Raw genomic sequence first — 25,503 nt, forward strand, 5'->3', positions numbered from 1 at the left:
AAGCAAAATAGACGTTATACATCGTTAGAAAGCTTACTCTCGCCTACTGAATAAATAAATTGTCAATCAAGTCAGACTGTACTAAAAAGGGCGACAACGCCGTAAACAACACGTGTGGTATTACGCACAGAATAACTGGAGATCACCCTTTATCAACTTTAAAAACTTAAAATTATTTAGAGGGAATTGGGAGGAGAAAGTGATCCCTGAGACCCAGCTGAGGCAGCAGTGCGCTAATTTCAAAGCTGGAAAATGCAGCTTGGGACAGGCCAGTTTGATTGGCAACACCACACCGGGACAGAGGCTAGGTAGCTTCCTAAAAATCAACGTGTGCCACGGCTCGGGTACGGAGGGAAAAGGAAAAATTTGAAAAAGAAGAAGGGTGGCCTCCATGGTCATTGACTTAAAAACCTGACCGGGAGAGCGCGGTCTGAGCTGTCATTGGCTGTTCGGAGGGCACATCTTCATATCACATCCGCCTCTTCCAAACTCCTCTTCAGGGTTTGTTGTCTTCATGAAGAACTTCCAGACAGCAAAGGCACTGCCAGCCAGAGCCAGCAGCAACACTATCACTCCCACCACTATCCCAGCCACTGCTCCAGCAGAGAGTCCCGCAGAGGCTAAGAGAGAACATGGAGAAAGAGGGACTCATTTGGGAGAAATAGAGAAGAGCAGGTAATAATCAGGAAGGAAGAAAACAATAATAATATTAATAACAACAACAACAATGATAATAACAACAACAACAATAATAATACATTTAGAAAACATCCAGAGGGACTTACTAAAAGTGCCTCCATAAAGGTTCATACAACAAGCAGAGCTGATGCCAAGTTAGCAGTCTGACTGACGGTGAAGCCACACTATACGCGGCCCCGCCGCGCGGCGGAGCCGCCTCCATTCATTTTGAATGAGAGGTGGCGGCCAGACCCCGCAAGGCATTTTGGGATTGCTGGCGGCACGGCGGGAGGCGGCGAGGCTGCAGTGGAGATGCCAACAATTCAACTTTGACCCCCTCGCTGCGTTGCGGTAACCAATCTGATTTGATCTAATGATCCGTCAAGTAAATTGTCCCTATTTTTTTCTAATTTTAGTTCCACATTCTATCGTTCCACAATGGAGGACCTAACTCGTAATTTCGGTATCGGGTTTCCCAATTGAATAAAATCTCCTACAGAGACACTGATAAGAGGAAATAGCGTGGAGAAAAGTCTCTGAAATTGTCGGTGGCTCTGCAATGTAGTTATCGCCGTTAGCTACCATCACTGTCCAGTCTGAATAAAAATCATTTTTGCAGTAATCTAGCTCTGAAAATGTTAATAAGCTTTTTTATTGAGTGGACCAATAAGATGCTGAGCCCTGCGTCTGCACAAACACAAAGAGCTGAAGAGGAGGACCGTACCTGAGACTCGCAGAGAGACAGAGCCGATGGTCTTCTTGGTCTCAGGATCGGTCACCTTGTAGACTCCGGCATCCTCCAGTGTCACACTCCTCAGCAAAAGGGTGTAGTTCTGGGCCAGAAGCTCACATCTCTGAGCACAACGCTCCCCATACCTGGCTGGGCCTTTATTTGCATCGAGCATCAGCACCTCATCTGAACCAAGGCCTGCACTGAATGTTACCCTCACTGGGTCTGCGGTATAGAGCGGTATGGAGAGCAAACCACCGGCCTTCACTGTAAGGTTCTGGGGTGGGTGGCCTGTGAGGACAGGGAATTCATTTACATATTTGCATATTTTAGATTTTCATGCATATTTACAGGGGATATGGACACATTATCAACAGCAGTCAGCTTGATCATGTAAAAAGGTAAAAATAATACAGGGAAAATTATAGCATCCATAAATGACTTGTCATCTTTCATCAAATCTGCGGTACATCAAGCAATACTTCTGTAAATTATGAAACATTGTTACACTTGCCCTGATTAAAATGACCACATGAAAAAATAAATAATACACACCTGACACTCTTACACACCTGAGCTGCTAGGCTCCCCTACAGAACTGAAGATCTAAAGTGAATTTTACCTGTCACAACGAGACTGGCAGAATCTGGATTCCCCCTCTCTTTAGGACTGCTGTAGAAGCACTGGTAGTCGCCTGCATCTGAAAACTGTGTCTGTCCGATGGTTAAAGACATGTTTCCATAGAGGGCTTGTTCTCGGGAAACTGAAGTTCTGTTCTCGAACCCGAGCCCATATGTGACGGTGTTCTTAAGGAGCTGGTAAACTTTCTCTCCACCTCTCTTCCAGAGGATATCCAGATCACCAGCACGCGCTTGTGAATTAATGTTCGCAAAGCAAGGAAGACTGGCGGACATTCCCATTGCTATGGAAACATTTGATGGGACTGAGAGAGAGAGACAGAAAAAGAGAGAGAGAAAGAGAGAGACAGGCAGACAGATTTACAAAGCATTCCTGGCATACAGGAATTGAACAGCTCAACCATGTTGCTTGGGGTAGATGAAGGCCCTGATGCAGCATATGCTGTCCACTGCATACCACCCAAAGCCTGTGGGTTTTATACAGCCTGGAATGATCCTGTCCCCCCAAAAACAATCGTAAGAATAATAATATCCTTTGTCAAAAAACAGCTTTTAGGGCTATCAAATCCACAAGCACTAAAAACATTCACTCAATCTGTCGGAAAAAAGGCAACATGCACTGACCTCTAATTTGTAGTTTCACAACTGAGAGAATGATCTCATCATTGTAGTACTGGCATTTATAAATGCCGAGGTCACTGTACACCACGGGACTGAGGTTGAGGCTGTAGTTTCCCGGGTCTGTTAGGTGGAAGGATTCCACCCGTCCCTGGAAGCCGCTTCCAGAGCAAATGCCTCGGGTGTGGAGTTTGGCCACATGCAGCCAGTCAGGAAGCTCATCCTGCTGAAACAACCAATCCACATTCCTGCTGGGGGCTCCATGGCAGGGAAGAGTGAGGGAATGACCGAAGCTCACGAACACGCGGACAGAGTAGACTGGAGATGCTGCCAGCTGGGCTAGGAGAGGGAAGTTGGATGTTCAGTCAGCATAAGAGAGAGAAATGTCACAGGGCTTGGCCTTTCATACATAAGAGGGAAATCTCACAGGGCTGGGCCATTCACGCATAAGAATGAATAATTTATAGTTTAAAATATATATTTGTAGGATATGTAGTGTTCAGATTTTGGGCTTAGAGAGGGAAACAGTAAATAAGAATGAGGCCTGGCATCCCCATCACAAGGATCAAAGCAAATGTGATTGGGGCAATTTGAAATTCCACTGATACCCTAATCTAGAGCCGCATTTCCACCAAAATTACCCGGAACTTTCAGTCCCAGGAACTACTTTACCAGGAACTAAAAGGTTCCTTCAGCCAATGGTTGTCTGCGTTTCCACCGGGGTCTAAAGTACCGCGAAGATTAGGCAAATTAGCCCACTGACGTTGTCGTCGGTCCATCTGTCATATGATTTCTTCTGTAACCCCATACTACCACCGAAGTAGCCTACATTATTTTCTAATACCCGGGACAGCCCGGAGGGGTTTTTTCCACTTATATACAACGGGTTACCAACAATGACTATATATGGTTACTTTTGTATTTATTGATTTTCATATATCCTCTCAAACACATTCATTAACAGCAGAAAACATGCACACGTTGTAAACAATTTGCTGTTTTATTACTTTCTCGTCGTCAATTCCATATAGGCTAATCGCAAAATGACAAGAATAGAACGAAAACTCGGACTTGCGTGAAAATGTAAATTAGTAGTGGTACAGCCACCGTTTGCTTTCCTTCGAAGTTACTGCTAGCCGAGCAGCGAAGTGTGCCCTCCAGATGCGAACCATGCACCATAAATGAGTCCATAGTCTTCCTGGTCTTTTCGTGGAATTTAAAAATGGCAGTAAAATTGAGTAAAATTACAGCAGTCTGAAAAAGCTAAAGGGAAGATTACTATAATTAACCTGTTATTTTACCCGGATAAAAAGTGCGGAAGGTGATTTCCAGTTTGCTTGTACTGTATCACCAATGTTAATTATGCAGAACTACCGCATACCTCACATAACTGTATCAAACGTTTTGAGTCAATTACAACGGGCTAACAAAGAAAATCCGGAAGAAAATATTCAGCAACCGAATTAATCCGTTTGAATGTTTTGGTAGCCTACGTAATATGCTGTCCCAGCACGAATGCTTAGCATTTTATAAAACGAATACTAAAGCAAGAAAAGAACAGAAGAGCACACGTTATAATTCCAAGACGTTGACAGGCTATAACCAAAAGTAGGCTACTGCGCCGCATAACATACAAGTTTGATTTGAAGTTATTATGAAAATAAATTGGTTTGCCGCTGCATATTTTCAAACATGGCGGGTAATGGCGGAAAATAAATACAACACAAATGCTACGAGTACTCGACCAATCAGAAATGTTCAGCGCTGCAAGCTCCACCCAAAAGGTTCCTGTACTTTCGGAAAGTACTACCCCCCGAGCAGGAACGTTTTGGGGGGTAAAACAAAGCCCCCAGAACTAAATTTAGACCCTAGTTCCTGCGGTGGAAACGCACTGTACTTTCCGAAAGTACAGGAACCTTTTGGGTGGAGCTTGCAGCGCTGAACATTTCTGATTGGTCGAGTACTCGTAGCGTTTGTGTTGTATTTATTTTCCGCCATTACCCGCCATGTTTGAAAATATGCAGCGGCAAACCAATTTATTTTCATAATAACTTCAAATCAAACTTGTATGTTATGCGGCGCAGTAGCCTACTTTTGGTTATAGCCTATCAACGTCTTGGAATTATAACGTGTGCTCTTCTGTTCTTTTCTTGCTTTAGTATTCGTTTTATAAAATGCTAAGCATTCGTGCTGGGACAGCATATTACGTAGGCTACCAAAACATTCAAACGGATTAATTCGGTTGCTGAATATTTTCCTCCGGATTTTCTTTGTTAGCCCGTTGTAATTGACTCAAAACGTTTGATACAGTTGTGTGAGGTATGCGGTAGTTCTGCATAATTAACATTGGTGATACAGTACAAGCAAACTGGAAATCACCTTCCGCACTTTTTATCCGGGTAAAATAACAGGTTAATTCTAGTAATCTTCCCTTTAGCTTTTTCAGACTGCCGTAATTTTACTCAATTTTACTGCCATTTTTCAATTCCACGAAAAGATCAGGAAGACTGTGGACTCATTTATGGTGCATGGTTCGCATCTGGAGGGCACACTTCGCTGCTCGGCTAGCAGTAACTTCGAAGGAAAGCAAACGGTGGCTGTACCACTATTTACATTTTCACGCAAGTCCGAGTTTTCATTCTATTCTTGTCATTTTGCGATTAGTCTATATGGAATTGACGACGAGAAAGTAATAAAACAGCTAATTGTTTACAACGTGTGCATGTTTTCTGCTGTTAATTAATGTGTTTGAGAGGATATATGAAAATCAATAAATACAAAAGTAACCATATATAGTCATTGTTGGCAACCCGTTGTATATAAGTGGAATAAACCCCGCCGGGCTGTCCCAGTTATTAGAAAATAATGTAGGCTACTTCGGTGATAGTATGGGGTTACAGAAGAAATCATATGACAGATGGACCGACGACAACGTCAGTGGGCTAATTTGCCTAATCTTCGCGGTACTTTAGACCCCGGTGGAAACGCAGACAACCATTGGCTGAAGGAACCTTTTAGTTCCTGGTAAAGTAGTTCCTGGGACTGAAAGTTCCGGGTAATTTTGGTGGAAACGCGGCTTATGATGGCCACAGGAGAAAGTTGTTTGGGTTGCGTTGGTGTCAGATCCTTGAAGAAGAAGTTTTCCTCTTTTTATTTTGGTGGTGGTTCCTAGGTTGTGTGTTTTTAGCTGGTTTCCTTGTGGCGCTTATACTGGAAGTGGGTGATACTTTGGCAAGGTCTGGCCGATCCGTTTCTCTCTCTTTCTCTCTCTCTTATCCGTCTCTCTCTCTATCTATTTTCTAGTATTTCTAGATTAGTTGCTTAATGTTTTGTATTATGTCTTCTGTTGGGTAATTTAGAAGTAGAGTGCCTGCATTCAATAAAGAATGTATGTTTTCAATTAATTGACTTCTTATAGAATTCAGTTATTTAATCTTAAAACCTGGTACAGAGCTTGTTTTGACTTGTTGGTTGATTCCACCAGTGCACTGTAGACTGACCTATCAATGAATTTGGTGCTTTAATTGATAATTCTAATTTTAAACATAATTAATAAATTAAATCAAATAAAATATATTTTACATGCAGGTTAAGTGAGGGGTTCTAGCATGCAATATCGCTTGGTTCAGTATTCAGAGTGCTGAACAGTTTAACAAGGGCATTGACTGTTGGAACCGCTGGATTCAGGAATAAACATATTCTTAATTAATCCTTGCTTGTCCGACATATATATATATATATATATATATATATATATATATATATATATATATATATAATATATATATATATCATTCATTTCAATAAAAAAAGTTATCAAACACCCGTATCACCCATTTGAAACAGTAACTGCCTCCTAAATTACTTAATCAAGAATTCAACCAAATTTTATTGATAATTAGATTCAGCGGACTGAACACAGCCAGGCTTAATTGCACCAAGCCCTGTTGAATCTAAACCTCATTGATATAGAACCTTACCATCAGCGTAATTTTTAAATCACATGAGGTTCGAGTACCTAAAAATCATACCGAAAACAGCTGACGGTTAGTAGCCTACCTAAAATGAAAACAGGCGAACCGCGGTTCATATATTAGAACATTATTTTATTTTAATTGAATATAGTTTTCCAGTTTAAAAAGTAGCCTAGGCTATTATAGTGACAGAGCATTTTCCCACAGAATATTTAATAGCCAAAGAACTTTCTTTCCCTATTTTAAATAAAATTTTGTTATCGTTTCGGTTTTATTCTAAACAATTTAGTTTCGAAGAATTTGTTTGATATGGCCATTTTATTTCACTAAATTTCCCAAAATGTGTTGTTTTAGCCCTAGATGCTGATTTCTTTAAGGTGACTTGTTCTAACATCATTTTGGTTCCAGATCGCTGTGCATATGTGCTAACTTTAGTATTTAGCTTTCTGCTTTTAGAAATTGAAATCTGATATTTCAATATTACAGAAAGCGTAGTCTTAAACGACATGTGAAGTGAACGTAACAAAATAAAAAAATAATAATAAAAACACTAATTTCAAATCACCACCTTTGTTCAGTGTGCGGACGTCATTTTATCATGCGATGTATTCTCGGTCCAGAACCTGCATACACCCGTAAATTTTTTCAAATTCCCCTTTCTCAAGTCAATTCGCACCCTGGCCATTTTCTAGAGCCGGTTTTGAAATTTCACTTATCTACTTAACCTTAAACGACATTTATTGTAAACCTTTTGAAACCAAACACTTTCATTAGTGCGAAATTCATGTGTGTAGTTTACTCACCCAACAGGACGCAAAAGCTTGCAAATCTCATTTTTTTTGAGCAAAACGAAGCAATCAGAACTGTGTGTTCGTACGGTGCAGTGTTAGGCTACTAATGCCGCGTTTCCACCGCAGGAACTATACCCCGGAACTAGGAACCTTTTGAGGAACTGCGTTTCCACCGCAGGAACTAGGGTCTAAATGTAGTTCCGGGGGCTTTGTTTTACCCCCCAAAAGGTTCCTGCTCGGGGGGTAGTACTTTCCGAAAGTACAGGAACCTTTTGGGTGGCGCTTGCAGCGCTGAACATTTCTGATTGGTCGAGTTTTTTGTGTCTATTTTCAGGCGCCATGTTTGAAAATATGCAGGCGCAAACCGATTTATTTTAATAATAACTTAAAATCAAACTTTTATGTTATGCGGCGCAGTAGCCTACTTTTGGTTATAGCCTGCCAACGTCAACCTGTGCTCTTCTGTTCTTTTCTTGCTTTAGTATTCGTTTTATAAAATGCTAAGCATTCGTGCTGGGACAGCATATTATGTACTAAAACATTCAAACGGATTAATTCGGTTGCTGAATATTTTCTTCCGGATTTTCTTTGACCGTTGTAATTGACTCAAAACGTTTGATACAGTTATGTGAGGTATGCGGTAGTTCTGCGTAATTCACATTGGTGATACAGTAAAAGCAAACTGGAAATCACCTTCCGCACTTTTTGTCAGGGTAAAATAACAGGTTAATTCTAGTAATCGTACCTTTAGCTTTTTCAGACTGCCGTAATTTTACTCTGCCATTCTTCAATTCCACAAAAAGACCAGGAAGACTATGGACTAATTTATGGTGCACGGTTCGCATCTGGAGGGCACACTTCGCTGCTCGGCTAGCAGTAACTTCGAAGGAAAACAAACGGTGGCTGTACCACTACTAATTAAAATTTTCACGCAAGTCCGAGTTTTCGTTCTACTCTTGTCATTTTGCGATTAGCCTATATAGAATTGGCGATGAGAAAGTAATCAAACAGCAAATTGTTTACAACGTGTGCATGTTTTCTGCTGTTGTGGCCAGTTATATTGGAAATGTGAATGCATTCTGTCGCTTCGGATGTCAAGACACGAAAGCGAATGTTCGCATAAAAACATAATGAATGTGTTTGAGAGGATATATAAAACAGTTACAATCTGACTATTGGTCTGTTATATCCTATTTGTTGCATAACGGTCCAAGTTCAACTACCAACGACAGTTTTGCTTGACAACGGTAAAATATGCCAAAACGGCTGCAGAAGAATATTTCAATTCCATGTGATTAAATCGATAAAAATCAATAAATACAAAAGTAACCATATATAGTCATTGTTGGTAACCCGTTGTATATAAGTGGAATAAACCCCTCCGGGCTGTCCCGGTTATTAGAAAATAATGTAGGCTACTTCGGTGGTAGTATGGGGTTACAGAAGAAATCATATGACAGATGGACCAACGACAACATCGCTTTTTCATACGTCAATGGGCTAATTTGCCTAATCTTCGCGGTACTTTAGACCCCGGTGGAAACGCAGACAACCATTGGCTGAAGGAACCTTTTAGTTCCTGGTAAAGTAGTTCCTGGGACTGAAAGTTCCGGGTAATTTTGGTGGAAACGCGGCTAAGGACTTCTTAAAAATGGGACTTCTTCCTTGAAATGAAGATTTCTGTTTAGAAATAATGATTTCTTTGTTTTCTGTGTTAGGATTTTTTCCCCTCACAGAAACCAGGATTTCAGAATTTTTTTTTTTTCAGTTATAATTAAGGGTTACTTTATAGAAACAAAGACTTTAATTTAGAAATTATTTCTTTTTAGAATGGAGGATTTTTTCCACAAACTTTTTGGAAATATATTGCAAAAGTACAACGTATGTCATACAGATCATACAAATAGTCTACTGTACAAAATGTAAAAATCAGTCAATAAATATCAATCAAATATATATTTGAAAATGACTTACCGTAGCAAGATCTAGGGCCTTGGGTAGCCCTTGGGATTTTGTTTTCAAAGAGTCAGAATTACCTTAAATATTACTGAAACAAAAGTAACAGGAGCCAAAACACAGTGGAAGTGGAAGCTTTTTTTCTCACCTAAAAGATTTTGTTAGGTGGATACAGTTACTCGTGGCTGTGCCTGGTGAGCTTAGGAAACAATGGAACCACAGCCACAATGCTGAACAAATATGCCTAGGCAGGTTTCCAAAAAGGCCATTTGGAGACTCCAAAAGGCCACTTGGCAACCAAATGATATTATGGTTCATTAGAGGTGTAAAATACTACATATTGTGTACTATATGCCCATGGAAGAATGCTGAAATTAGCTCCCTTTCCCCTGCCTGTCAACCTCCCCCTCCTAGCTCTCCCTTCAACCATCTCTGGCAGCAGGGCATCTGGAAGATTGTTGAAAATAACTGCATTAGCTATCTAGTTTCCTAATCCATTGATTGAAGTTTTTCATCAAATACCCCACCCCCTTCAACATGTCGTGTACACGTCCCACTGTTTCACATGCCACATTTTCGATTCAAATTCAGGCCTACTCTTTATTTATAAGTGTACTGAATAATAATAATGATTTAAGGATGTATTTAGGTGCTCACCGATATAAAATGTGATCAAGTTGTTCACTGAACGGCCCTCTGCGGTGGCTGTGTTCACTGTCCTCCTCAGAAATATTCACTCAGATGAGTGATTTCTTCCAAAGCCTCCAAATGCTGAGTCTTTGGTTTAGACTTAGGCATTGGAAAATTATTTTTTGTTGGAAAACAGCAAATTTTTTATGCATAAAGTCTAAGTTACTTGTTTGCCAGTGTGTTCTCCGTGTGTGAACTGAAAAAATTGTGGTTTGTATATGCAGGAGAAACAAAGTGTGTTCTTTTATGCAAGCCTGACTACCTATACATTGTTATGAACATCATTTCATTGGCTAAAATGCTTCTCAGTACTTACTATAATAGCTTGCTATTGGCTGGTTGTGCACAGGGCAGAATTTGGTGGTACAGATTATATAGTCTTTAAGCAACACCTCTGTGGTGGACCACTGTAGCACGTGTCACCGTAGTATCTTTAAAGATGAAACGACAAAAAACCCCCAAAAGTAATACTGGGTTGAAAAACATCCTTTTATTAGATCCGTGCCACACACACTAGTGAAAAATAATACTCCTACAAAAAGAATGCTACCTTCTTCCACGATATCTTTAAATAAAATAACTTCAAGTACTCTGACTCAGGTACAAAAAAATCTGCTCTAGTGGCCTCCGGAAGGCCGCGACACACAGCAATATCCAAACACAGAGGTCACAAACGTCCGTGTGTCCCGGGGCCGGCTGGCCTGGCGCGCGGAGGGAAATGTTCTTTTTTTTTTACGAAAAAATACTGTGCGTCACAATATATCTCATACGGATAGAAATGATCATGTCAAAATTTTGAGGCCTGGGAGGATTAAAATGAATGTTTTTTAAAAAAATAGAAAACGGGAACCAAAACAATATCCCCTACACCCTGTTGGAGAGGCAGGCACTACCAAGATTAAGGAGACCACAGTGTTTCGCAGAGGATAACGTACTGTACAGGCGACATATGAATAATCATTTTTTAAGACTAAAAGAAAATGCTACAGTAATTCTAAGGCATGGACAATATTTGATGTCTGAAACGATATGTACACATCATACATATTCCAAACGAGACTTAATATTAACATTAATGAACAGTATATACAGATGTGTACGCTGCCTCGCTGTGTTTTGCAAGTGATGCAAAAACAAATTCATATATAAGTGCAGCTTTACAGTGTCACCGTAATGAATCTTCTAGTGCCTGGAGGCACCGACAGTGTAAACAGTATCATTTTTTTTTCTTGGCTTTGTTTTATATTTGAAAAACATTCCTTTAGATTTTTAAAGCAGTTTTTGCTGTTTCTTCCTTTTCATAGAAAATGAAGACTGGACCTTTTTCACTCATAAATAATTAACAAATTAAATACATTCACTATAATATTAACAATAAAGTAAATAAAAATAATTAATAAAAAACAAAAACAAAATGAATATATATTTACAGGTACTGGAAAGAATTCTTTCCTGATTACAGCTCTGATGGTGGTAAGTTCAGTGCGGGTTCTTTAAAGGAAATGGTATTGCACTAAGACACCCCCTGTCTCTTTGGGTGAGTGTTTCCTGTTCTAGCCAAACCAGCGTTGTAAATCAGTTTAGGTAACGATTACTTTTAGGAGCCCTGGGTATTGAGAGTGAGAGGCGAGTCACTTGCTTTAGCGGTTTTGCTCGGTACGGTGCGCGAACCCTCATCTCTGGATATGGAAATATGGAGACAGCTGGTCCCAGACGGTGAAGGTAAAGTCCAAACAAGCCTAGTTCGTCTTAAAGAGTTCGGTTTGTCTTCGTTCGAAAAACTTCCTCATGCCGTGCCCAGCTTGTCCGATATCGGAGTCATCTTCATTAAACTTTTCACAGTTATCGAAAACCAAGTTGACATCGGCTATGAACGTCTCAAGATTTTGGTACCTTAAATGGGAGAAAAAAAGACAGAATGATGATGTTACGATTATGATAAGACACAAAAGCCCTGGAAGGCAGTTCTGTTCAATTGGTAATTATACAATACATTGAGAGTGAATTCAGGAATCCACTTTTCCATAATGTTCACCACATTAATTTCTTGACCTGTTAATTTTTTGGAGTGAGATAGTGGCCTGAATTTAATCAAAATTTGTCCTCTCCTTTTGACACACAGTTAAACACAGGTGTTAATTTTCTCCACAATCATTGCCTCGAGAGTTCAGTAACTACAAAATATAACAAACCAATAGTAATGGTGAGGGGGGAAAAAATCAAACAAAACTCATTTACAGAAAATTTCTAGAAGTTAAGGACAAATGTGGACTGGATCCAGGCCAGAGTATTTGTTATATAACCGTAAGTCCATACACAGACGTATGACGACACTGCTACGTTTGTGGTGACAGCACGCCACTCACTGGCTGCTGCCGAGCTTCTCGCGGATAGTGGAGAAGTCCATGGGCTTCTTTATGACTTTCTTGTAGCCGGGAACAGACTTCAGGTTAACGGGGGTGAGGAAGGGCCAGGCATCTTGGTGTCCCTCCATCTCGGAGAGCAGGACACTGCCGAGCACAGGAAGCAGCGTTTCCAGATTTGAAAAACGGTGAACCCGCCCCCAAAGCCATTTCCCTCCGCACAGTAACATAAAAAAGAAGCCCAACTGGGCAGGAATCCACCCAGTATGGCAACACTGACAGGAAGTGACCTCACGCTAGTTACATTCACTGATTCCTCACACAAGAGCATAGTGCAGTGGATTAAAGTTTAACGAGTCAGGGGATTAGGAGTTGACAGGTCTGGCTGCAGCCAGTCAGATCTGCTAAAAGAGCACGTTTACCCTGGAACCCCATTCCAGGAGTGGAGTACCTGCAGGCTGCCAGGTCCTTGGCGGTGTCTCTGGCGGTTTTGGCTTTCTTGGCGCTGGCAGGGCTGTCCTGTTTTGGCTGGCTGGCCGCGGGCGCCTCCTCCCCTTTCCTCTTTTTGGCCTCTTTGGCCCCTTTTTTTGGAGTGCTGCTCGCGCTCGCGGCGTCGTCTTCCGAGACCTCACCGGCCGCCGACAGCTTCCTGTTGCGCTTGACGTCCGCGCTCTTCTTCCCCCCTCCTCCTCCTCCTCCTCCTCCTCCACCACCCTCCTCCCCCTGTTCCCCCTCCTCCTCCTCCTCCTCCTCCTCCCCACCACCTCCACCTCCTCCTCCTCCACCTCCACCCCCTCCTCCAGACCGGCTAGGAAGCTTTTTGTTCTTTGGGGACTGGGCACTTGCCTGAATGGCACAGAGACAGAAACACAGCATTATTAATTCAGTTAAAGCCAAATGTCTCAGGCAGGTAACAGGTACGTGTGCCCTACTCCAGGGTCTGCCCTCTGCCTGTAAATCAGGGAGCTGTATGAGACGGTGCAGCTGAATGCACCTCAGACTGAAGACCCTGCTGGTGCGGTTACCTTGGATATGCAGGCAGGGCAGAACCAGTCCCCCTCCGGTATGGTGCTGATCTTGGGTCTTTGGCAGTATGTGTGACAGCCTTTGTCGCAGCCGTCGCAAAGCAGGAGCAGCTCCTCGTTGTCTCCTTTCCGGCAAACCTGGCAGTACTGGAGCACGCACGGACACGCACGCACGCACGCACAGACGCAGGCACGCACACACAGACAGACACGCACACACACACACAGACACAGACAGACATGCACGCACGCACGCACGCACAACACACAGACGCAGACAGACACAGACAGACAGACACACACACACACACACAAACAGGAGAATCCGCTTCATTAGTAATGAAATTAAGGTGAAGCTAATTTAGCTGAACGCTAACAGGCTGGGGAGGGCAGGCGGCTCCCTCACCACTTTCATGATGGACCTCTCCCAGGCGATGGACTTCTGCAGCTGCTGGATGCACAGGGCCAGCTGGGCACCGCTGCGCACCTCGCCCAGCGCCCTGCGCCACACCTTCATCCCCGGAGCCAGGTCTTCCTCACCCCTGCCACGGAGGAGGAGACGAGGGGGGAGAACAGAGGTCAGTGCCGCGCCCGCCCGCGTGCACACAGTGTCACAAACACCGACACGAAACGAACGCGTCACAACCACAACAGCGCTGCGCAGACAGACACAGGGGTGCAAAAAGGGGCGTGGCAAAGCAGCCGGGTCTGCCCGCCGGAGGACCGGGGGGGGGCATGCCTCACGTGGGCCAGGGGGCGGGCTCAAAGGACAGAGAGGGGGGGGGGGAGGAGCTTATGGTCACCAGGGATACCAGCACGACGCACCATGCAGAAGACCAAAAAAAGACAGTTCCAGTAACAACACACCATAGTACTGTGAACAAAAAAATAAATCTGAGGGGGGAAAAAGAAACAAAACAAAAAAACTGAAGATGCACAAAGCAGCCGGGAAAAACGAAGACAGGCAAATAAATAAACAAATAAAAATAAAATAAATTTTAAAAATAGGCTCCAGTCAGCAGAGAAGCACAAAAAAAAGGTTTCGGAAGGAGTCTGGATGACCTACCCTTCACCATCAGCACTGCTGCATGGTGCAGGAGCTGTGACTGTACCCACATTATCCAGTCTGATCTGAATGGTGGTACCTAAGGGGGTCTTCAGATACCTTCGCTCGATGTTCCTCTCCAACTCAGCCAGTCTGGTTACTGCTATATCTAGGGGGTTGTTGACGCGTCGTACGATCCCGCCGGCATGGCCGCCAACGCTACGGCCGCCGCCGCCGCCGCCGCCGTCTTTCTCTTCCCGGCCCTCCCCGGCCTCCCTGTCCCCCCCTGCCGGACGCGGCTCGGAGGAGGGCTTGTGCTCGTGGTACACCAGGTCCTCCCTCTCCGAGTGAGGCTCGGGGTAAATCCATCCCTGCGGACGGACGGATACGGAATTGTGGGAAATGTGCACTTCCTGTCATTGTTTATGTACACTTCAACCAGTTTCCAACTACAGCTCAGATTTAGTTATCTTTGTGAAATGGGATAATTTTACGCAGGACGCTTGTACACTTGTCTCTTTACTGAATTGCAGTTGACTGTTGAGTAGGGATGGGTACTGAAGCCAAATTTGATTGTTCAATTAATTTGCCTTTGCAATAAAAAAGATGTCCTTTAATGTCATCAGTTGCTCTTTACTTTAAAGAAAGTGTCAGTTCAGGCACTGTTTAGGCACCAGTACTATTTTAAAAGTATTCTTTTAGCGCTGTTATCAGCACAGTGTAAACGATACCCATCTCAGCTGTTGAGTGGCGCTCAACTTTGGGAAATGGAGCAGGGGTGCCGTGTGTGGAGGGGGGGGGGTCTGTGGGCCTCACCTTGACCTGCAGACTGGCGGAGGTGACCTTCCTCTCCAGCTCCTCCACCTGCTGGAGCACGGCGATGTCCATCTCCATGGCCTGCTCCTCCACGCACCAGCCCGCCACCGTCTCCTCCGTCACCTGGTTCTCCTCCGCCTCGCTCGGGTCGATGGCCGAAACTGGTGAAGGGGGGGGGCGGGGTGAGGGAGCACCGCTCGGTCAGTATCAGTCCCTCGGAGCGGTGTAAACGGCATCGCGGCGCTTGACGGGGCGTGGGGCGCCATGCGACAGTCTCCGCGGTTACAGGGACTCAAGAGCAAACGCGGCCTGTGCATCTCGTTGGGGGTAACGACGTAGTGCACCTGGGTCACAGGCAGGCGCTGTCACTGCCCATCATTCAATCACCCTCCTGCACTTCAGCCATTGTGAGCCTCAGGCCCGGACTGAAAGGCTGCTATTAACTACCAGTGATATAATCAACAGCGCATTCATCCACACTACCATAGAGGTTTGCTCTAGGCCACCGGTCCGGCCAGTGTAACATGCGTCCTCTGAATGGCTCTATAGTTGTGTGTAGAGGCTCGTGTTAGGGGCTCATCATGCAGCGTGTCTGACAGGTTGTTAGGAGACAGACGGCGGACGGGCAGGTGGTGTGTGCGGTGGGAGAGGCAGCGGGAAAATGGCGGACTCACCGTCTCTGTTCCTGGCGCTGGCCTGGGCGATGTACTCTATGTACTTCTGCATCTGTTTCTGCAGGGCCTTCTCCCGCACGCCGCGGCAGTGCAGAGCCTTCACCAGGGAGCGCAGCTCCTCCATGTCTGATACCTTCCACCAGCCCGTCAGCATCTCTGCGCGCCACACACACGCATGTACACACACATACGCACACAGGCATATACAAACACACACACACGTACACGTACATACACACATAAACACGTATGCACACGCGTAGCCATATCCAAACACCGACATACACACACATTTCCATCAGTACTTGAAATATATTTTGAAATGAAAAATGTGAAACATTCTTAAATTGTCATATCTGAGACAAAAATATATATTTTTAAAAAATGCAGATGACCCGCTCACCCTCTGGAATGGGCCGGGGGTCGGGGTAGTCCTGCGGCTTGGCCACCTCCAGCACCGGGGACGGGGCGGACGGGGGCTTCTCGCTAGAGGGCGCCGGCGAGTCGCTCTTGCTAGTGGAGACGCTGGGCGCCAGGAAGGGGCTGGCGTTGCCCTCCAGCAGGGGGTACCCCCCGCCCAGCATGGAGGGCAGAGGGCTGCTGGAGAAGGGCAGGTTGGGGCTCACCATGCCCCCGGGCCACCCGCAGAACGGGATGCCCATCAGGTGCACGCCCGGCTTCACCTGCAGGGGGCGCACAAACACACGCGCGTTTCAGGGCGACAGTGCAGTATAATGGGTAAGGTGCTTTAGTATATATCCTGCTGTATAAATGGATGCAGTGTAAATGCTGTGTAAAAGTTGTGTAAGTCGCTTTGGATAACAGCGTCTGCTAAATTCCTGTAATGTCATGTAACTTCCACAGACGCCTGAGGAACGAGCGGGCAAGGGGTTAATCCAGCCCTCGAGCGCGATGAGTACAGTAGTACTGCGATTCCCCGTCACTGCACAATATACTCAGCATCAAACGCTTCGCTAGGCACTTTATTAATGCCATCAAGCGCTTTATTAGTTGCATCATTAAATGTGGAGTTCTTTGAGAAGCGTTTGCGATAGCGGAAAGGCTTCTCGGAGGACCGGAGAAGCGCGTTAGCGGTTCCCGCTAGCGCGGAGACGGAGCGCCTACCTGCACGGCGGAGAACGCGAAGCTGCCCATCCCCGCGGCGCCGTGGGGGCCGGGCGAGCCGGAGGCCGGCGGGGGGGCGGGCGAGGAGGAGGAGCAGGGGCGGGGCGAGGCGGGCCGGGGGGCGGGGCCGCTGGTGAGGGAGGCGTCGTCGCAGGGCGAGCGCGGCAGCAGGCTGAACCAGTGGCCGCTCTTCTCCGTCAGCACGCGCAGGAGCTGGTCGTTGGGCAGCAGCGGGTGGGGGCTGCCCCGCTTGGCCGGGCTGCTCAGGTGGGAGGGGGAGGGGGCGGGGTCGGGCTTGGCCTCGGCGCAGGGCTGGGCGGGGCCCGGCGGGGGGGTGCCGGGGAGCCCCGCCTGGAGAGCCGCGCCGGAGGGGGAGGAGGAGGCCGTTGTCGGGGGCGCCCGGGGGCTGCCGTCCTCCTTCTGCCCGAGCTCCTCGGACTCCGGGGACAGCTTGGCCACCTCCAGGAGCTGGCTGAGCTTGGAGAAGGAGTCGGGCTTCTGGAGGAACAGGTTCGGGGAGGCCTCCTCCTCCTTCCCCCCCTCCGGGGTCTCCCCCTCGAAGCTCAGCTCCAGGCCGGCCTCCAGCGGCTTCTCCTCCACCACCTCGGGAGGCTCCTCTTTGATCTGGAGCTCCTCCGCCCGCCTCAGCCTCTCCCTCTCTTTCTCTACCTCCTCTGGACCTGGGATAGACAGATCAGCATCAACACCAACACAGACCAAACCAAACAAGCACAGAGCACTCAACAGGGGGCATTTCTAATCAACACAGACCAAGCCAAACAAGCACAGAGCACTCAACAGGGGGCATTTCTAATCAACACAGTCCAAACCAAACAAGCACAGAGCAGCCACAAGGGGGCGGTTCTAAGCTCTGAGGTGCACACAGTGACAGAGTAGATCAGGAATGCAGATTCAGTCGCTGACGGCCAGTGAACAAAGTAACATTTTTTTTTCTTTGGCCTAGACTCAATTAAAATGAATCCTTAACTTCGACTTACAAATAAATTGAAGTGTATCTTTCTTTCGCCTTCAGTTAGAGTTAGTGGTTATTGAACTATGCCAAACCATGCTCAAGGAGAGAACAACAAACACTTCAATGAGTCAAGGGTAAGGACAAACGTTGACTGCCTCCCTCATCTAAAACCACACATCGTTTACAAAAGTAGTTTCTGACCCTCTCCGCTCTCCATCCCCTCCACGAAGACCCCGCCGCACTGCGGCAGCACCCAGTAGCGCCGCTTGTAGCGGTCCTGCCCGAACATCATGGAGCGCAGCGAATGGGACGCCTCGAACAGCTTGCGCCGGATCTGGTTCTGTTGCTGGGGAGCAGAGAAGCACAGCGTTAGCCGTTAGCCACTAGCCGTTAGCCGCCTCGCTTCCTTCACCCCCTGAATCTGACGAAAAATCCAAACTCGTCACCGCGGGCGACGCTCAGGTAAGCTCAGTGTTTACCTTGGTTAATTTGTCAATCTGCTTCTCCAGCTCTTCGACACTGGCTGTCTGGTCCCCCTCGTCCTGAAACAGAAGGGAAGCAAGCGTTAATATTACCGTGGAAGAAAACTGTGGCACTTACCGCAAACAGGTGAAAATGTTCAAGTCATTCTGTGGTTTACCCTCCAGGAATAGCTCCACATATAATCAACACAATTACCTATATATTTACCCAGCAGTCCAAGGACAGTAAATGTTGACATTTGAAGATGTGTGACATTTTTTCACAGCCGTCCCGTCCCCCACAGTGGACTGAACGAGCAGCGGAGAGGGGGAGGACGGTACAGCGACCCACCTCCTCCTCGCACGTTTCCGCCTTCTTCCCTTTCTTCCCCTCCTCTTCCTCGTCGTCGTCCTCCTCGCCCTGGTCGTCGCTGTCCTCGTCTTCGTCCTCGTCCTCGTCGCTGTCCCCCGCTTTCCGCTTGCGCTTGCGTCCAGACGCGGGCGTGCCCAGCGCCGGGGTCTCCTCGCCCCCCACGCCCGAATCCCGCTTCCCCGTCTTCTTGGCGTGGATGCTCCTCAGCCTGGGGGCAGGGAAAAGTTTCAGATTTTAGTCAAAATAAAATTAATATTCTGCACCGTCGTTCAGGGCACCACGGAGAGAGGGGAGACTCACTTGCGAAGCTTGCCTTCGATGACCCACTTGTCCCTCCTGAGATTGGTCATGTGGTCGATGTTTTTGTCAATCTCGCTGTGGGGAGGAGAAGAAAAAAAAAAACAACATTAGGAGAAATGTCACCAGAATCTGCTTGGCGGTAGAAAACCCGACGCTTTCATCTAAGCGGCTTTTTAATGTGACGCAAATTCCCTTTGATCAGAGCGTCGCCGGTATTAAAAATGTAAAAGTGTATGAATTAAACAGGGGCATTGTCTTTCCGAATCTTTCCGTCAGGTTTGTTTCAGGATGAATATTTAACGCGGTGTTGAGTCTGATCATGGACGGCGCTGATAAGACGTTACAAGCGCAGGTTTCGGCTGCATAATGCTGATTATGGAAAAACGGCGGCGGCGACGAGAAGTTTCTTAATGAGGATCTGTTCGTACAAAAAAAGCCTCGCGCGCGATATCGATTTCTCGAAACGTGCCGCATAAACGCTGAGCAAACTATAAAGTACCAACTGGAAGAAATGTTATCGAGAATTTAAAGCGGCCTTGCCCACAGGCTATGCGCGAAAATAAACGACAGGATAATTATGAATAAACACAAACGGTGGCCTCGGACAGACGAAACCTGAAAAGCTAACAGCTTGAATATCATCCATTACGTCCCCGCGGATATTCTTCCCCCCTCCATGTCCCATTTCGCATCGGCGCAGGCAGTTCGGCTCACGTCGGGAGCGAAAGCTTATTTCCGCAGTTACGCGTCCACTCATCGCACAGAGATGATAATGAGAAAGGACCCTGTCTCGAGCGGAGGGTAGCAGAGAGAGCCCGTAGAAATGCGCTGAAAAGACGGAGAGAGAGAGAGAGGGGGGAAGAGCGGTTGAACGGCACCGCACCCACCGCTCGGGCCTATTTCGGGATTCACAACGCGCGTTTCGCTCGGAGCGAATTAACACATTCATTAGCGCCCGCTAGTTAGCTCGCGGTTGTTTGCGCTACACCCCCGTGCGCAGCCTGGAAGCGCAGCTGGATTTCTCATAGCGTAAATGGCTCTGACATTGAGGCACGTAAAGGTTAAACATTTCTGGATGAAAGGAAAAGCCCTTTTTATAGACGCAAATGACCTGAAAAGTTCGTTAGAAAGCTGAGCTGCATTGTCAAAATACGGGCTCTGTACAGTCGGCCGAAATAAAAGAGAATATTGTAAGAGATTTATGCAGGTGGCTACAACCGTAAAGACACAGGGAAAAAGGAGAACACATTTTGTGTTACTTTCAACACAGTCTGTATCAAAAAGACTCCCTTTGTAACACACAAGTTGTACATTTGTAACACAAAAGCAGTAACACAAAAAGTGTTTTGCTATTAGCACATCCTTAGTCTGACAGTGCGCCAAACGCCTAAAATGCAAACGCAAAAGAGGTCAAATCCCAACGGGCACAAACAAGGACGTCCGCCGGAGGAACAGAAGAGCCGAGCGACGGTCGAGAGAAAAAGACGAGCGACGGTCGAGAGAAAAAGCCGAGCGACGGTCGAGAGAAAAAGACGAGCGACGGTCGAGAGAAAAAGACGAGCGGCGGTCGAGAGAAAAAGACGAGCGGCGGTCGAGAGAAAAAGACGAGCGACGGTCGAAGAAAAAGCGAGCACGCGAGAGAAAGACGAGCGACGGCCGAGAGAAAAAGCCGAGCGACGGCCGAGAGGAAAAGACGAGCGACGGTCGAGAGAAAAAGCCGAGCGACGGTCGAGAGGAAAAGACGAGCGACGGCCGAGAGAAAAAGCCGAGCGACGGTCGAGAGAAAAAGACGAGCGGCGACGGAACGGCGAGCACTTCCTGACCCAAACCTGACTGGACGCGAGCGAGCGAGGGAGGGAGGGAGGGAGGGAGGGGGCGAGCGACGGGGCGGGGCGGGCGCCTCACCTGACCACGCTCTTGCTGCAGGCCAGCTCGTTGACCAGGAAGGCGAGCATGGAGGCCTTCTGCGCGGGCGTGTGGGCCTGGAAGGCCTTGGTCCTCAGGCTCTCGGCCACCGCGGCCAGCTCCGTGCGCCCGCAGTGCGCCTCCATGTAGATCTGCAGGATCTCCGACACGTTGTCCCGGTTTATGCCCACGTTGGTCAGGTGGTCCCCCAGGGCCGTCTTGGTCTGCGTGGAAAAACGGGGAGCGGGTCAAAGAGGTGGCTTTCCTTTACCGGGAACATTTTTCATTTTAATACCATATATGGCAGCAGGAGACCGGCCAGTCACATCCAGACTCCTTTGAGGAATGCTTGAGGGCCAAATGCAGTAGAAGCGTGACTGATCTGCTTTTGTGATGAACTACGTCTATGCCCTCGCTGAATTAAAAAGAGCTATAAGCACACACCCTGAAAAACACTAATATCAATAAATGAATGTGGGACAGAAACACAGCAGTAACAGCCAGCCTGCATGTTCACAGGAGAACTGTGCCCGTGTGCAAATGTGTATCACTCAGTTGGACTAACTTCTACTTAGATTCAGTCAACACAGCCAAATTACTGAAACAAAGTTTGTGAATCAAAAACATCCTTTAAAGAGCATTTCTCAGCCGACGAGCTGAACTGCAGTTCATTTCCTGAACTGACTGAAAACCCAGAACTGACTTTGCTGTTTACCCATTGTCAGTTGCTCTGGGTAAGAGGACCTGACCAAACGGACGTAGGGAAGCGTAACGAGACGGCCCCCAGCGCCGCCGCGGGAAAGGGGCGCGGGGTTCGCCTCCGACGGGCGGGACGTCCTACCCTGTGCCCCGGCGGGATGCCCGGGTCGCAGACGGCGGCGGACAGCATGCGCACCAGCAGGTCCTGCACCTCGCCCACGCTCTCGCCCGCGTTCAGCAGGCCCTCCTGCAGGGCGCCCAGCGTGGGCACGTCCGCGCCCACGTCCAGGCCCAGCACCTTCCCGAAGCTCCGCAGGAACTGCAGCAGCATCAGGCAGTCCGAAAACGCGCTGCCCGGCAAGACCAGGCCCGCCATCCGGGACAGCTCCGGGAGGGGCTGGAGGGGGGGGGGGAGCCGCATTTTAATCTCTCAAAACCACTCCGCAAACGAAGCCCTCAATCACACAACACAAATCACAGAAGTTTCAGTCACAGAAGTCTTTTCCAACAGGAGAGATTCCTCATGAGAGATGTGTACCCAGGCAGCAGTGTAGTATAATGGGTAAGGAGCTGGTCTTGTAACCTAAAAATCACAGGTTAGATTCCCAAGTAGGACACTGCCGTTGTACCCTTGAGCAAGGTACTTAACCTGCATTGCTTCAGTATATATCCAGCTGTATAAATGGATGCAATGTAAATGCTATGTAAAAAGTTGTGTAAGGATAAGAGTGTCTGCTAAATGCCTGTAATGTAATGTCATGTCCCCATATATCCCCAAGGGCACAGAAAACAGGGAAGGCTCCAAGCATGGTGTGCATGTGCCTGTGGGAGCACTTGTAGACTTCTAATATCTTATAATGTAGGCCTATTTACGTACTAAGTTTTTATCATATAGGTAAACGAATAGGATGAACCTCTCAATACAATATTGGCTTTTGTATTTCCAATAGGAGTGTAAAAACACCCAGCCCTTTTAATCCAGATTTTTTTTTGGAACAGGTTTTCTCCAACCTTGCCGCCTGTTTCATTGTTCAGGAGTGCTGTCTCTTTACAACCTCTGTACAAGTTACCTTGCTAGCCCTCTCTTCCTTTTGAAGTTACCTTACTGTGTGTCCCCTTGGCAACCTCGCTTTATGACCGACGGTGCAATTTCAATCATTTCTACACGCAGAACATTTTTATACTTATCGGTTATTTTTTTGAAGTAGAAATTATTTGTATATTCAAATTTCATTTACACACATGGGCCGTGGTCTTGTAATACTGAAAATGTGATTTCCGATTTCCTGTTCACATACTTTCGTAATTTGTTTTAGAGAAAGCAGAATAAATGTATAATGTATAGGACGGCGTGTAGCACAGTGGGTAAGGAACTGGGCTTGTAACCGAAAGGTCGCAGGTTCGATTCCCGGGTAGGGCACTGCCGTTGTACCCTTGAGCAAGGTACTTAACCTGCATTGCCTCAGTATATATCCAGCTGTATAAATCGATACAATGTAAAATGCTATGTAAAAGCTGTGTAAGTCGCTCTGGATAACAGCGTCTGCTAAATGCCTGTAATGTAATGTAATGTAAAATGGAGCTGCATCCCCACCGCTAGCTGGAAAAGAGTTCGGTCTGCTCTTCTGTTCCAGCCATTGGCTTTGATGGTTCAAGCTCACCACTGAGAATAATAATTTGTCCACACGGGGGGACAGGTACGCAGAAATGAATCTGCGCCATTTCATATTCATGCTCTCCTGCTGAAGTGCTCAAAGATCGAGGAGCCAAACGCATTCATCTTGCGGTAAGCCTGAGAAACGGGTTCATGGAGTCCTCTCGTTGCGCTACTGCCAATGACCACTTGATGGCACTACTCTGCATTAATGCAGCACCTCCTTTACCCATTGAAATTTGTACCCGTCACTGAGATGGCTTATATTTATGAAACGTGACACATAAACACAGGCCTGGAGACCAAAGCCTGCGTGCCGATGACAGACCGCCAACGTTTACCAAACCGACGCTCAGCTATTATGCACGTTGTAAATAATGGAAAGACCGTGAGCCCTTCCTGAGAGAGACTCCTCCAAGCCACTCAGCCAGACCTGCTGAATCCCCTTATGATTGACACTTCCTGACTCTGCCTCTGCTAAAGCAAGAGCAGTGAGAGTACAATGATATTCACCTCAATGACATTCATTTGTTTTTGTTTTTTTGGTCAGTCACAACGCGATCGATCACCTTGTGGTCGGCGAGGCACATGTCTTCGTTCGGCTTCTTCAGCTCCTTGGCGATCTCCAGCTCCAGCCTCCTCAGCTCCAGCTTCCTCTCCTTGTTCAGTCGTTTTTCATCCCTCTTTTCCTGTTTCAAGCGCTCCTTCTCCTTCGGGGGCACATCGCGGACACGTTAGCAACGCGCGCCGAGGATTACGTTATTAGAATTCAGGAGAAGGCCTCGGAACATACCGCAGTACTTCCAAAGATAAACGCTTGGGAGCTGGATTCACAGTCCCCACACCCAAACACACACTCCCTACATTCTTTTTTTTTTTTTTAAGTGTAAAAGAGAAAAATGCACAGACTAGAAAGCAGTTCACAATTTCAAGGGGGAGCAGGCGGCTCATGTGTCGAGTACCTCGGCCTTCTTCCGAGCCTCCATCGCCTTCATCAGCATCATGTGCTGCCTTCGTCTCTCGCGCTCCTATCGGAGCAGAAAGAGGCTGTCAGGGCCGGCTGCCACGCGCGCTCTTATTTCGACACCGACATGAAACACGACGACTTTTAACGAAGCACATTTAGCGGAAGGAGGAGGGGGGGGAAAAAAAGGAACGGAAGGAGAAAATCGGGTCAATAATGCTCAGGCCGGTGTGCGGTTTTAGTTGAAGGTTTTGGATGTCGACGTAACGACAACCCACGATAACGGGGGGGGGGGAAGCAGCGGGTGTGAGGACAGGGCCGAGAGAGAAGCGTGCGGCGGGGGGAGTTACGGTCGGAGCCGACGCCGCTGCGCTAGCCGGCGGGCGCGAAGCAAAATGGCCGCCTGTCGCAGGCCCGGCTTACTCTACACCTGCTTCTGACAAAAGAAGGCGTGAGTCCATAAAACAGTCAAATCGGTTAACAAGAGGAAATGGGATAAAAGTGATATGCAGATGAAAGCACACACTTGCAATGCCCTTCCCTCCAAATAACAAGGTTTGAATGAGGTGCCTTTATAATGAAGCAGCTTTAAGTTTACCAGGAGGCAAAAGTCTCATGCTGACTTCGAGGGTGCTGCTTGAACCAGAATGGGATTGGGTTGGTGATAATGCTGCCATGGGCCATCAGCTGGCTTTTATAGTTCAGGGGATCAGCGAAATATAGGGGTACATCTCAACTATGGCACATTAAATGAATAGAAGCCCACGTCCCTTGAGACCCGAACTGGGGCTAAACCAGTAAAATGCACCAAGTGGCTATGGGCGATGGACAGATACAGCACAAGACTGAGATCGGATAGGCAAGGGAAAGTTAGGCTCTTTAGACAGACTGCGGCTTTACTCTCCGGGCTAGAATTCAAGCGCTCCGCAGTCACTCAAAAACAAAAAAAACAATGCAATGGATGACTTTGCACACGACACGTGTTCTTTCAAGACCATGAGAGTGCTGGGAGGTACGGTTCTGAGGAAGAGGCGAGCCGATTGGCCGTTTC

At 47.0% G+C, this 25,503-nt stretch overlaps 2 protein-coding genes across 18 annotated transcripts in view; both read right to left on the minus strand.

Annotated features, from left to right (window-relative positions):
* LOC135240344 (uncharacterized) overlaps nt 1-7,516 on the minus strand; it is a 39,143-nt gene extending 31,627 nt beyond the window's left edge. The window contains exons 1-4 of the mRNA XM_064309708.1: nt 7,442-7,516; nt 2,671-3,003; nt 2,031-2,351; nt 1,403-1,699 (exon numbers count right to left, since the gene is read on the minus strand). Of these exons, the coding sequence (XP_064165778.1) occupies nt 1,403-1,699; nt 2,031-2,351; nt 2,671-3,003; nt 7,442-7,472 (982 nt within the window). The 5' untranslated portion in view covers nt 7,473-7,516. The remainder of the gene's footprint in view (nt 1-1,402; nt 1,700-2,030; nt 2,352-2,670; nt 3,004-7,441) is intronic.
* A 3,027-nt stretch (nt 7,517-10,543) lies between these two features.
* Nucleotides 10,544-25,503, minus strand: part of LOC135241186 (bromodomain adjacent to zinc finger domain protein 2B-like) — an 80,545-nt gene continuing 65,585 nt past the window's right edge. For 12 of the 17 annotated variants that reach the window (XM_064311365.1, XM_064311364.1, XM_064311366.1 and 9 more), the window contains 18 exons: nt 24,451-24,516; nt 24,058-24,198; nt 21,977-22,231; nt 21,136-21,359; nt 19,231-19,305; nt 18,910-19,138; nt 18,576-18,638; nt 18,298-18,442; nt 17,124-17,803; nt 16,402-16,681; nt 15,999-16,154; nt 15,325-15,485; nt 14,530-14,879; nt 13,870-14,005; nt 13,464-13,610; nt 12,890-13,284; nt 12,442-12,585; nt 10,544-11,968 (listed from right to left, as the gene is read on the minus strand). In XM_064311365.1, the coding sequence (XP_064167435.1) occupies nt 11,815-11,968; nt 12,442-12,585; nt 12,890-13,284; nt 13,464-13,610; nt 13,870-14,005; nt 14,530-14,879; nt 15,325-15,485; nt 15,999-16,154; nt 16,402-16,681; nt 17,124-17,803; nt 18,298-18,442; nt 18,576-18,638; nt 18,910-19,138; nt 19,231-19,305; nt 21,136-21,359; nt 21,977-22,231; nt 24,058-24,198; nt 24,451-24,516 (3,801 nt within the window). In that variant the 3' untranslated portion in view covers nt 10,544-11,814. The remainder of the gene's footprint in view (nt 11,969-12,441; nt 12,586-12,889; nt 13,285-13,463; nt 13,611-13,869; nt 14,006-14,529; nt 14,880-15,324; nt 15,486-15,998; nt 16,155-16,401; nt 16,682-17,123; nt 17,804-18,297; nt 18,443-18,575; nt 18,639-18,909; nt 19,139-19,230; nt 19,306-21,135; nt 21,360-21,976; nt 22,232-24,057; nt 24,199-24,450; nt 24,517-25,503) is intronic. The other 5 variants (XM_064311375.1, XM_064311374.1, XM_064311373.1 and 2 more) reach the window with 1 other exon arrangement.

Source organism: Anguilla rostrata, chromosome 15 (genome assembly GCF_018555375.3).
Source record: "Anguilla rostrata isolate EN2019 chromosome 15, ASM1855537v3, whole genome shotgun sequence".
In the NCBI taxonomy this organism is placed as follows: domain Eukaryota; kingdom Metazoa; phylum Chordata; class Actinopteri; order Anguilliformes; family Anguillidae; genus Anguilla; species Anguilla rostrata.